The sequence below is a fragment of the Oryzias melastigma genome, linkage group LG20 (assembly GCF_002922805.2).
Source record: "Oryzias melastigma strain HK-1 linkage group LG20, ASM292280v2, whole genome shotgun sequence".
NCBI lineage: Eukaryota > Metazoa > Chordata > Actinopteri > Beloniformes > Adrianichthyidae > Oryzias > Oryzias melastigma.
The window spans coordinates 2,695,205-2,708,616 of record NC_050531.1 but is presented as its reverse complement, the minus strand read 5'-3'; the positions used below and the strand labels follow the sequence as shown (position 1 = coordinate 2,708,616).

Below are 13,412 nucleotides of genomic sequence, written 5' to 3'. Positions count from 1 at the left end.
CTTCCTTCCACCACCATCCTCTGCTGTCTGGCTCCACTTTCTCCAGCCACTTCATTGCAGTCACTTATCTCTTGATCTTTTCCACAAGAATTAATGAAAATATTCTCAAGGTTTGTTCATCCCACTTTCGATTCTCTCTCTGCTACCAAAGTAGACTTGTGGAATTGTTTAATTCTAAACCAACATGGAGCTATTTCTGTGGGAAAGTTTGAACGGCACATTTACAGACACTTAAGAGGTAGTTTTGAATTGACTCTTATGACTTATGTTTCGTCTATGAAATTAAATAATGGACTACATCATTTAGACCTGCAGCTTCTAGAAAATAATGATCTACAAAAATCCTAGTATGCCCTTCAAGTAATTTTGAATAATGTGCAATAATCTTATGGTTTTAGAGAAATTCTATAGAAATTCTTAGTCTATTATTGCTTGCATTCGCTAAGTCTCCGTTCAGTGTTCTGAGGTCTTTAAGTGAAAGCATACGAGGAGGTAATTGTCAGCTGTTCATAGCTGAAAACTCCAAGTTATCTGGTTATTATTTATTATTTTAAGGTCTTGAGATTTTTCTCAGATATAGTTTTTTTGACACAATCTCACGCTAAAAAATTTAAATATCCACACTGTCAGGAGAAATTCCAACTGGATCTCTTATTTGGGTTGCAAGCTAAATGATGGATTATTACATGTACGTTCCTTTTTCCGGTCCAGTTGAATAAGGACGTAAAGAAGCTCTAAATATCCTGTGTCTTTCTGTGACTGCTAGTTATTTCTCTTGACTTGCATATCTAATGAAAGCTAATTCTTTAATGATTCAATTCAATTTTATTTATATTGCCCAATATCACAAAAAAAGGACCTCATTGGACTTCATGGATGGGAAAGAGGAAAACAACACCCGAATCACACTGCACCAAAAAGAAGCAAAGAGAACTAGAGAATGAAGAATAGAGTGGTGAAGTAAATGAGAATAGAGAACAGAACCCGGAGCTGATGTGGATAATAATGATAATAGAAAATCTAAAAATCTTATTGTATAAATATGAGTCTAGACCCACAAAAACTACAGCAGAGGGAATCAGTTTATCGAACCAGCTTCCCTCTGCTGAGTTCTGATGTCCGATCTGCAGACAAAGCGTAGATGTATTTGCTATCTGTTTCAGTGCACTCTCCTGTTTTCTAACTTTGTTTTCATTAAAATCACTGACATTTCTAAAGTCAGTTAAAACCTTTCCCAACATTTCTTACCTTATGATTGCACTTAACTTCTGCAGTCTTTCCATTTGCACCTATGATTAATTCATCAGCCTGGCACGTGTGGGTTCTTGCACATGTTGGCAAGCTCACAGCAAAAACTTTAAAGACAGGCTGGTAAAGACGGGAGTACTTTGGGGGATACAGGAGGGAAGACGTTCACTTTGAGTGTCTGTTGTGCGTGTGTGTACTTCACAGGGAGGTTGTGTGGTGAGTGAGTGGGTGGTTGCGTCAGTGAGTCGGACCGAGCTCTCTGCAGTGTGCTCAGTCGGCTGGGTGGAAACATTATGCGTCTGTGGGACGCCCAGAACAACAGCCCCGCTTTTCCGAAAAGAACCAGAACGGAGTTTAAGAGCAACTGAGGAGAACAGAAAATGCAGAGTGGGCTCAGTTAAAGGCTGGAGACAGAAAAAGGAGCATATTTTTTGATCATCTCTGATATCTGGAGCCATCACATCAACCTGGCTATGCCATGCTCGCCCAGAGGAACGGGCTCCCTCCTGGCTGTAAGGAAGCTCCCCTCAAGGACCCCTCTGACTTGTGGGATGTGGATGTCAGCGCTGAAGGCTGCTGTTCCTTCTCCTCCTCCCTGTCATCCGGAGGTTGTCCCTGGGCTCGGCTGGCCGGTATGGATGGCTGCTTGTCAGAGCCGTACTGCTTGTGGTTTCAGCTCCTAGCCAGAGCTTACTGCGGTGAGGTGGAGCTGGGGATCAACAGCACCAACCGCAACGTGTCCTGGGCTCGCCTTCGGGAAGCTTCTAGGAAAAGCTTCTTCCGATCTCGGGTAAAGCATTAAAGCTTTTTTTTCTACGGCCATGCCCACACGTCCACTTTTTAGGAAACTTAAAGATGAGTTAAAGAGATGTCAGTAACTGGGGGGGGCGTGTAGGAAAGATTTCAGAGGAGAGGTTAGGGGCTGCTACACTGTGATGAATAATTTGATGTGCGTCATTCTTCTCTACAGCAGCAGGGTAGTCCTGTTTCACTGACCGATATCTTTTCTGTGTGTGTCTGCGTTTGGGTTAGGTTTCATTTATTGTTGTTGGTCCCCTCGGTGGCTTCAGGGTGACCCTTTTCTGTTTGCAGTTTATTTCTAAGCTGTTCTCTTATAAGGTCAGTTTACACTGTGGAGCATTTCTTCTAAACAAAAACCATGAAGCCAGCTATTTGTTATTTTATGTGTAAAGTTTGTTTAGGAGAATTAAGAGCATTTCTGCTCATTGGAGGTCAAATTTGGCAAACAGAGGAACTTTTTCCTGTGATGACAGATGACTTAAGTGGGGACAGAAATTTGGACAGAAAAGGCCTTAGAATGAAAAACACTCAAAGAGTTTCAGATATTTATTTATACATTTTTGCCAACAGGCCAAAGCCAATTAATAGGTGAATTTGTCCACTAAAATCATAAAATGTTCATACCAAATAAATATAATAAAGCAAAGAGGTGCACATTTCTACAAACCATTGATATTAAAAAACTGGATTGAAAAGTGCAAGAGTCAGCAGTGAGAAAGTCAAGAGAAATAAAAGCATTTTCTAAAATACAAATACATTTTTGGTTCTATCAATTATGACTCATAGTTTTAAATAAATTGTTTGCTTAAATATTAGAATCAAGCAATATCCTCCTAATTCAAGAAAAACCTGTGAACTCAGGTGCAAGAAAAAGCTGGAACAAACTGCAAATGTTTTGGCTCCATATTGCAAAATACACTGAAGCCTCACTGTGCACCATGACTGTGACTGGCTTGCACCATCAAGATCAGAGGTGTCCAAAGTCAGGCCTCGAGGGCGGTGTCCTACATGTTTTCCAACCAACCTGCCATTGAAGCTCCTTATTGACCAAGTAGTCAGCAGCAGATAAGGTGGGATTTCTGGAAAACTAGTGGGAGGCCAGCCCTCGAGGACACCCCTGGTCTAGATTCAGGGTATGCATTCCAATCCCTTCATGCTGTATGTCGCTAATTTTGCAGTAAACCATTTAATCCAAGACTCGGCTTGATTTAGTATCGCCTTGAACTGAAAAATCACAGAAGAATATTTTATAATAATAGGAAATGCATTCAGGCATGAAGGGGTTAATTTTATTAAGACCATTCTTAGGCTTGCTCTGTAACTCAATGTTTAGTGTTTTTTTATTTTCATAGATGTAAAGTTAAATAAACACAATATTGATTCAAAATATAATATTTGCCTGCTAGTTTTTACTGCAAGAATTTATAGTTTTATCGTGGACATTTTCAGTTTTAGTCTAATTAAAAAGTATATGTAAAAAGATATTAAGAATAAAATAAAATGTGTTTTTGAATAGAAATTTAGTCAATTTTTAAGTAATTTCTTGCAAATATATGATCAAAAGTTCAAACGTCTCTATGAAAATGTAACTCCACCAATACTTTTGTAGCAATACCCATCGCCTTGGTCCAATGCACCTGTGCAGGTGATTGACCCGTACAGGTGCAGCTGGTTTTTGGGTTGTCCGGTCCGTGGAGGTTCATAGAGAACAGTGGCTGCATCTTAAGAGGAGCACAGGTGTGTCTCTGTGGCTCATGCTGCTACCTTAAGGGATGTCATGAAAATGGAACATACCGTTGTTGTGGTTGTAGTAAGTTTATCGTCAAGTGTTTGTACAGATGATCTGGGATACGTTTCACACACTTAAGACGTACAGGCGATGCTGTTGTCATATGATGTAGATTTGCCACAATCTAGTCATCTGCGTCTCACGTACTTCCTACAGACTTCATTTTGGAAGCCTGAAACACAAACAGTTGAGTTGTGCTTCTTTCCTTCTCCCACCTCTTCCCTCCCTTCTCAGTTACATTATGGACCATGGATTACTTCCAGCTCCGCACCTCTGGGCATTGGTAGTGATTTCACCAGTCTAACCATTAGAACCACACCCTGCCTCTCTCTGGAGGCTTCCTCATCTGCCTCTCCCAGACATGCAGAGGGGCGGTGGGGAAGAACGTCTTTGTTTTGGATCCATTCATAACATGTGTTTTGGTGGGAGAACAGCCTGTGGAGGGATGTGGACAGAGGCCCAAACGTTTGGCAGTCTCTCATCGCCTGGAGCCTCCATGGTCATGTTAGCAATAACCACTAACGCACGCCCTGTGGTGCAGTGGTTCATTTCAAGCATTATTCTGATGATGGATGTGACGGGAGCCTGAGAGCCGCAGGAAAACGCTCTGATGGGGACGTATGCTCTGCCATGATTCATGTTTCCTCTCACATATTATCACTTTTTAATTGAAACCCCTCAGAAGACAAATAATCCAAGCTAAAGGTTTAAATGTTTGATAAGTTTAAGGTGAAAAACATAAAAAAGACTATAAATTGTGAAATTACCTGTAGTTGTATCTAATGCAGGGGTGTCGAACTCAATCACACAAGGGGCCACAATCCAAAACACACCTTAGGTCGCGGCCGAACAGGATAAACAGAGGATTGAACACTCTAATACTAGATTTTTAAAACTTTAAAAACGTAACTTTTTAACATAACTATGAACTATATGTATAGCACTACCTGTGATGATGCTAGTGGGAATACTGTAAGCTGAATTTGGCCGCTGAAGATGCTAGTGCTGACAGCTGAAGATGCTGAAATTGATAGCTAAAAACACTGAAGCTGATAGCTGAAAACGCTAAAGTTAATAGCGGAAAACGCTGAAGCTGATACTGTAAAATACTGAAGCTTATAGCTGAAAACACTGTAGCTGATAGCTGAAAACGCTAAAGTTAATAGCGGAAAACGCTGAAGCTGATAGCTGAAAAACGCTGAAGCTGGTAGCTGACAAAGCTGAAGCTGAAAATGCTGAAGCTGATAGCTGGAAACGCTAAAGTTAATAGCTGAAAACGCTGAATCTGATAGCAGAAAATGCTGAAGCTTATAGTTGAAAACACTGAAGCTGATAGCTGAAAACGGTAAAGCTGGTAGCTGAAAACGCTGTAGCTGAAAGCTGAAAATGCTAAGCTAATAGCTGAAAATGATGAAGCTGATAGCGGAAAACGCTGAAGCTGATAGCTGAAAATGCTAAAGTTTATAGCCAGCTAAAATATTAGCTAAGTGCCAAATTAGCCTAAAAAAACTTGGGTTGGCTTAAAAAGCTTGCATGTAGCTGAAAAAATAGCTAAACTTCAAAATAGAGTAAAAGCTGAAAAAAATATATTATACAAGTTAGAAATAAGCGCAAGATAACATCGGGCCATTTATAACAATAAAATCAAATGATCTGAAGGGCCGGATAGAATTACCCGGAGGGCCGGATCCGGCCCCTGGGCCTTGACTTTGACACGTGTTCTAATGTTTCCGGATCATCCATTCTTCTCTGGGATCGGGATTGCACTCCCAGCAGTCTTAGCTAAGGAGCAGACTTCCATCTCCCTGGTCACCTCTTCTAGCTTTTCCAGAAGAATGCCAAAGTTTTCCCAAGCCGGTTATAATCCCTCCAGTTTGGAAGCTCATTGTTGCTTTTATCCGAGGTCTTAACTGTTCATTCACAAACCACAGCTGAAGTTCACAGGCGGGGAACATGGATTACTGGTAATTGAGTACTTTGTCTTCAGCCTCAGTTCTCTCGTCACTATGACGGACCAATGCAAAGTTTGGATTACTGTAGTAATTTGCTGGTTGACCTCATGCTCTAGTATTGAACACAGCACCCAGCTACTTATACTAATGAAATGACTCATTCTTGAGGACCATGGATTTACAGAACAAGAGCATCATTTCTGAGAATTGGGTTGCTTTTTTTACCGGCTTATATGATGCAGCTTTTCTTGATTTATTCCCCAAACATCTACTAGTTCCATTTTGCTTTTACTTAATGTGTTATTTATTGTCTGTTACAATGAGAACTTGTTAAATCCTTGCACATTCTTTAGGATTATTCCGTAAATAACTTAATTTTTGCCCCCATGCAGAACATTAAAGCAGACATACGTTGAGCAGAGCTGTTTACTTTATTTTTAGCATCTGACCTACATAAAAAGTTGGAGCTGGGCACTTGAATGCATTAATCACATGTTAGCGCATTACTGAACTGACACAGTTAATTATAATAAGTGTCATTAAGTATTTTAATGAAGTTTGAGTATTATAGTTTAAGTCTTTCACTCATGTCCTCTGAACGTTTAAACAGACTGTTGAAATTAAGGTGGACTCTATTTTTATACTTTAGCAGCTGAGGCTTTATCATGAATATTTACGAGGATTGTTTGGATCTTAAGACTCAAAGAAATGGTAATCTAGAGTCAGCAGTAGGGCTGCCACTAACGATTGTTTTAAAAGTCGACTAATAGTAATCACCAATTATTTTTTCCGATTAGTCGACTAATCGAGTCATGCACAAACTGCATGTAAAGCACACATCTTAACCATCATTAGCTTTAAACTAACTAAGCACTAGATATATAGCATTACCTACAATAATCTAATGTGATAGCTGGAGATGCTGAAATTGATAGCTTAAAACGCTGCAGCTGATAGCCAGCTGAAATATTACTTAAATGCGAAATTAACCAAAAAACTGAAAAAAGCCTAAATTAACCAAAACAGCTAGCATGTAGCTGAAATATTAGCTAAACTCCAAATTAGCCTAAAAAACCTTAGGAAACCCCCCCAAAAAAATCCTAGAAAAGAGGCTCCTATTATTACCACAAATGAACTGTTTCTGCTGTTCTCTGATACAAGAAAAACATTTGTTGGTTCTGCTTATGTAATTTAAAAAAGTATATTAAATGTAAACATTTGATTGCTGTTTGGATACTGAAGCGAACAATGTTAAACTTTCTTTCATGCAAACTACATTTCAAAGTAAAAGTTTGCAATCAAATAAATCTGAATACATTTTTACTTCTTGCTGCCACCAAAGTGATTAATTGCAATTAATCACTGAAACTATGCAATTAATTGTGAGTGAAACATTTTAATAGTTTCCCAGCACAAATAAAAACCTAATATTGACGAGTGGAAATGTCTGGTGTTTATTAAAAATTGTTCATTGTCTTTCTTGATGATATTTTTAAACTGATTAATGTATAGTTTAGTGTTGGATTTACTGCTCATGCAGGTTTTTATGAGATGGTTTGACGCATTTCTCCTCATGTGAGTTTCTATTTTCCCAAAATCTCCTAACATCATCCTTAGAAAATGAACCTTTCGTTGTTTTGTCGTCTAAACTTCAAGTCCCATTTGAGACGGAGTCAGAGTAAACACTTCGTTCCCTTCTAAAAATCTGTTTTCATGTTTGTCTTTACAGCTGATATTGCACATTTTATGTAATGTTATACAGCATAAGAGCTGCAACTTTTGATTTTCCTTTTCCTATTATTTTTTTTAATTCTCTATAACAGGAATGTAGACTAAAGATGTCATCCTGCAAACACCCCAAACAGTCCTGGAGAGGCTCAAGTGTGCCATAACTGAAGCCATATGTCCGGCTGAGTGAAGCTTTCTGCAGCATCAATGTGGTTTTAACAATAATCCTCATGATTCTGACAGAAAGTAGAAATTTACCGATAAGCATGAGATGGTTCTTTATTATTTTTTCCAGCCTTTTTTTTCTTTTTTATTTAATATATATGTGAATATTTTCATCTTATTTTGTTTTATGTATGTTTTTTTTTTAGTAAAGCCAACTGTTCTTAGAACACAAAAACGCTTTAAACACTTTTCAAGTAATTAGACATTAGAAACTTATGATTGAATTACAGAGGAATATTTTTACTCATGCCGCGTATGGAAAATGTAAAAACAGGGTCCGTTACATCCCCAGACTTATGTCACAGGGCTCCACCCCAGGACCTGGACTAGAGTTGAAGCTGACGGGGAAGGGCCTCCTTTGGGACTAACTAAGCTCGAAAAGACTAAGTGGAATTGCAGAAAAAGCCACAAGGGTGGTTGTCCCGATGACCCAACACTCATGGACTTTAACCATTTAGGCGTGAAGTTTGACCGGACTTAGTGGGAAGGAACCAGAACTTATGTGGGAGGCTGATCAGTACCAGCAAGAGATGGATGGATGAAGGAATTTAGATTATATATAAAATAATAGAAAAAAAACAATATGTGTAATAGTGACTAAACCAGTTGTGTATTTATGAGTAGTTCTTGAACCGTTATTGAAGCTGAGTGTTAAAGTGTCCTCTGACATGTGTTTTTAAATTAATATTAATGGTCAGAACATTATGTTATTTTTTTCGCACCTGTGCTTCAGCTCTTTCACTCATTTTGTTTTTAAAGATTTTTTTCCTTAAAGAATTGTAATTATTTCTTCATCTAAATATTTATCTGAAGTTTAAAGTCACAGGGTTCTAATATTGACTTCAGTGCATCAAAAACCCTGGAAACAACTTTGGGGTTTGAAAAGTGATCAAACTGCTGTGGATCTAAACTCCCGTCTCTTCCTTTCAGGCCAAACAGAAAGATGGGCGTGAACAGAGCGAGGCGTCGGCCGCCGCCTCTCCCGGGGCGGAGGAAGAGCCCTTCTCCTGGCCGGGGCCCAAAACGCTCCGTCTGCGGCGAACCTCGCAGGGCTTCGGCTTCACTCTGCGACACTTCATCGTGTACCCGCCCGAGTCTGCCGTCCACAACTCACTGAAGGTGACGGAACTCAATTCATGTTTTGATTGGGGTTTATTTGTAAAGAATCAAGGAGGAATTTATAAATAAAATCTATTGGTTTGAATTAAAATCAATTATATACCCAATTAGGAGTGTATTTCTTTTGATTGGTGGGTATGTGAGTTTGACGAAACTTTTTACTTTGTCCCGCCCACTTGCCCATCTTAAAAGTATTGTGAGGTGGGCGGGGCAAACTCAAGCCATTATGCTTCACATCATTCCTCTAGGTAATGTGAGGTTATATATCCAGTCTATTAATGTCCATTTTATCTACTTATTTATCCATTTTATTAACATATCTATTTTTCTGGCTTCATCAAAACGAAAAGAACATATAGTTTTACCAGCATTGATGTGATTTTGTGTTTTTTAAGCTGTTTTAAGGACACTACATCTTTAGAGCACTACTGTCAAGGAGATTATTCAGACCAAATTCAAAGTTTGGGATCTTCCTGACGCTGGTATTTTTCCAGCTGTGTCCACGGCTTCCTTTGTAACAGTAGTGTGGTGGGAGGAAGTGCTTTTCTCTCATCCTGTATTCCCATTTCAACATGTCCCTTCAGTGTTTGTTAATACAGAAACACAATATTCTGCACAAAAATACATTATAATTCTTATGGGTTTTTTATGGGAACAAGGACTTCATTTGAAAAGCAGATTTCTGTCATAACGTTTATATCAAACTATAAACAGGATCTTTTAAGCTTCTGCAATTCTAAACTATGCAAATGACCTTTTTAGGTATGTGAAAGATTATATACAAGACTGTGAGAACTACAGTGACAGAAATTAAAGAAAAAAAAAATCGCAACAATGGAAAATCTTCCTGTGAGTGATGGACCAACCAAAACAACCCAACAAGGACCTCTGTAGGAAATCATAAAATGAAGTAAAAAAAGTAAAAACTGGACAAAAAAGGCTCAGAAATGTTTCAGTTCAGTCTCTGCACTTGACTCTGATGCAACCTTTGGTTCTGAATCCAAAGCAAGCAGGCATCTGGCTCCTATTTTTAGAGCCTTTGGTATGACCCAACCATTCAATGGAAGCTCCAGTCTGCTGGTCTCTTCAACAACTTCTTCAGTTCCAGGAGAAAGACACTTGTGAGCACAAAGACTCAGCTCACGATAGAGAAAACAAAAGGCAAATCTTTTCGGTGAGATTCTCTTTACAGCTGAAGTCACACATAGAAAAAGAGAACCAGTAACACAGATTTAATAACGACAGGGATCTCCAGCTGGAGGGTTGCTGGTTCAACTCCTGCTACAGCAGTGTTTAGTCTGCCCTCGTCACACCACCACGGTGCCCTTGACCCACATTTCTCCAGTGCAGCAGCCCAGTCTGGATCCCAGAGGTTCTGTTTGCTTAAGGCAGAGGTCGGCAACCTTTCACAGTAAAAGAGCCTTTTGGGTTTGTTTTTTTTTCTGATCAAAACCTAGAAGGACCCGAATAGTCCTATAAATTTGGATTTGCCATCATGACCTTCCTCTGTTTGGCAATAAAAATGAATTTTGTTTGTTTCAAGCAATAATATAAAAAGAACCTAGCATCTATCAAAATATGATTTTTTTTCTTTACTTATTTTCAAAATAAAAGATGCTCTGTGCCAAACAGGATCATCTCGGTGCAGTTTTGAGCAGCTATGTTGTTGAGCATAAGATAAAATGTGCTTTTAACTCATAAAAGATCAAACTGGAAAATAGACATATTTTATATTTATTTTATTTATTTTTTAAAGAAGGTCGTGAATCCAAATTTCTTAAAGACTAAAGTAAATCTTTGCAGCTCCTTCTAGGTTTTGATCAGTAGAAAACGAGCCCAAATGGTTCTTTTACTGTTAAAGGTTGCTGACCCCTGATCTAAATGTAATAAATGCTCATTGAGTAATCATTAACTTAAAAATTGCTGTTTTATTTTTCTTTTATTTTTAATTTTTTGTTTTTCCCCTCTTTGTCCTCATCAGTCTTACACTGCTGGGTTTTGTTATTTTAGTTTAGGACTTTGGTAGTCTTAGTTTGTGGGCTTTGTTTATTTGTTTTCTTTAGGTAGTTTTGGTTTGGCAGCTATTAGCATGGCTGGGTCAGCAGTCTGCATGACTTATTTCATGTTTGTCCGAGGAGCCACCATGGAGAGATAAAAGTGTGGATCTGGAGCCGCAGGTTGAAGATCTCTGGCTGAAGACACAAACTCAATGGAGACAAACAGCTATATTAGATATAACTGCTAAGGGATGGAGAGGAAAGAAACCGCTATAAGAGGAGGAAATGATCATTTTAAACATTTAAAAATTAAAATGATGTAGAAATTCAATGTAATGCTATTTGAAGTTTATAACTGATGGTCAAATAGCTGCATTGGTGCTTCAGAGATGGTCCTGGTCCTCCACAGGGAACGCTGCCAGTTGACTTTTGGATAAAATCAATTCCAATCTGTCCTTCAGTGCTAATCCTGGCATTACTTCCGGCTCCTGCAGACTAGCGCCAGCTGAGGGGCTTTGGGTTTGTGCAGCACGGCGCTTTCAATGGGAAAATACAATCTTATCGTTGCCTCTGTTGTATTAGCTTTGATAGTGATAATTCAGGATCAGCAAGTGGACGTTTCTCTGAACTGTTTTGTTAACTGCTCATGTTTCCACAGAAGACTTCCAGTAAAGTTAGTGTAGCACTCGGTGTTTATAGCTCTTGGCATGGCCGCCGCGTGTTGAAGGAGAAACTTTGGTGCATCTGCTGAGATTTTCAGACGTTTGTGAAGCCCAAGAGATGGATGGTTTCTCTCAGATGTCTTCTTTGTTGTCAAGAGTTTGTTTTATTCTGTGATCATACTGTCGTGTTTTATTTACCATTGAACCAATGGAGAAAAACATGTCGTGGTGATTAGCTGAAAGTTTTGTTGCTCTCAGATTTGGATTAGAAACAGTATAATAGCAACAATGTATAGTGATGAAAGTCATCTGGGTTTTTTTAAAAGTTGACATTACCATTGCTAACCTTAGTGACTTTTTGTGAATTGTAAAGCAGTTTTGAGCTCCATGAGGATGTTGAGGTCAGACTGAAGAGCGTGACATGAGGAGAGCAGGAGGTCTTAAGGACACATGGATGACATGTGTTACTGAGCTGGATTCAAGCCGCACTGTGTGGATTTGTGAAGGAAATGAAGGTTGAAGGACAGAAAAGCTCAAACAGTTTAAATATTCTAGAGTCTTTTAAAAACATGGAGCTGTTTTTGTGTTAGCTTAAGAATTGAATTGCTGTCCATCCATCTATTAATCCATCCGTCTATCAATCCATCCGTCTATCCATCCATCTATTCATCCGTCTATTCATCCATCCGTCCATCCATCATCCATCCGTCTATCCATCCATCCATCATCCATCCGTCTATCCATCCCTCCATCCATTATCCATCTATCTATCTATCCATCCATCCATCCATCCATCCATCCATTATCCATCTATCTATCTATCCATCCATCCATCCATCCATCCATCCATTATCCATCCATTATCCATTCATCCATCCATCCATCATCCATCCATCCATTATCCATCCATCCGTCTATCCTTCCATCCATCATCCATCCATCCATTATCCATCTATCTATCCATCCATCCATCCTTCCATTATCCATCCATTATCCATCCATCATCCATCCATCATCCATCCATCCATCCATCCGTCTATCCTTCCATCCATCATCCATCCATCCATCCATCCATCCATCCATCTGTCTATTCATCCATTTGTCTATTTATCATCCATCCATCATCCATCCATTATCCATCCATTATCCATCCATCATCCATCCATCATCCATCCATCCATCCATCCATCATCCATCCATCTATCCATCCATCATCCATCATCCATCCATCCATTATCCATCCATCCGTCTATCCTTCCATCCATCATCCATCCATCCATCATCCATCCATCCATCCATCCATCCATCCATCCATCCGTCTATTCATCCATTTGTCTATTTATCATCCATCCATCATCCATCCATAAAAAAACTGAAACAAGTTTTAATAGCACATATTTCAAAAGATAGTCATTGTTTCCACTCTACGTCTTGATTTTTGAGCTGTGAAGAAAATGTTCTTCATTCTACTGAAAGTGTAGTCTATAAAGATGTGACGTCTGCCTCTTCAAGAACTTCTGACGATTTAAGTTTTTTGCTGCTGAATAAAAGTCTCCTGTTGGAGCTCAAACTTTACTGTTTTGTCATTTATAGTGAAAAAAACCCCCAAAATTATGTGACTTAGCTGTTAAGAGTTACTCATTACTGTCTCAACAACTTCAGACAGTTGGTACTAATCAGAATCAAAGTTTTTGTCTTTTCATGACTGAAAAAATGATTTTCCTCCCTAATGGGTTGGACTGATTTCACCTCAGTCTACTGTAGTTTTACCTTTAAGTCTGAGCTTTAGCATTATTTCCCCTTCAGCCTTTATTAGTGAGAAAACTGTAAGATCTTTTTAAATTTGTCTTTGTTTTTTGTCAACCCCTGGATGTTTAATTTGTTTTTCTAA

At 38.9% G+C, this 13,412-nt stretch overlaps 1 protein-coding gene across 1 annotated transcript in view; it reads left to right on the top strand.

Annotated features, from left to right (window-relative positions):
• Positions 1–1,529: 1,529 nt before the first annotated feature.
• Positions 1,530–13,412, top strand: part of LOC112151547 (rho GTPase-activating protein 21) — a 51,911-nt gene continuing 40,028 nt past the window's right edge. The window contains exons 1-2 of the mRNA XM_024280527.2: positions 1,530–2,038; positions 8,674–8,862. Coding sequence (XP_024136295.1) covers positions 1,727–2,038; positions 8,674–8,862 — 501 coding nt within the window. The 5' untranslated portion in view covers positions 1,530–1,726. The remainder of the gene's footprint in view (positions 2,039–8,673; positions 8,863–13,412) is intronic.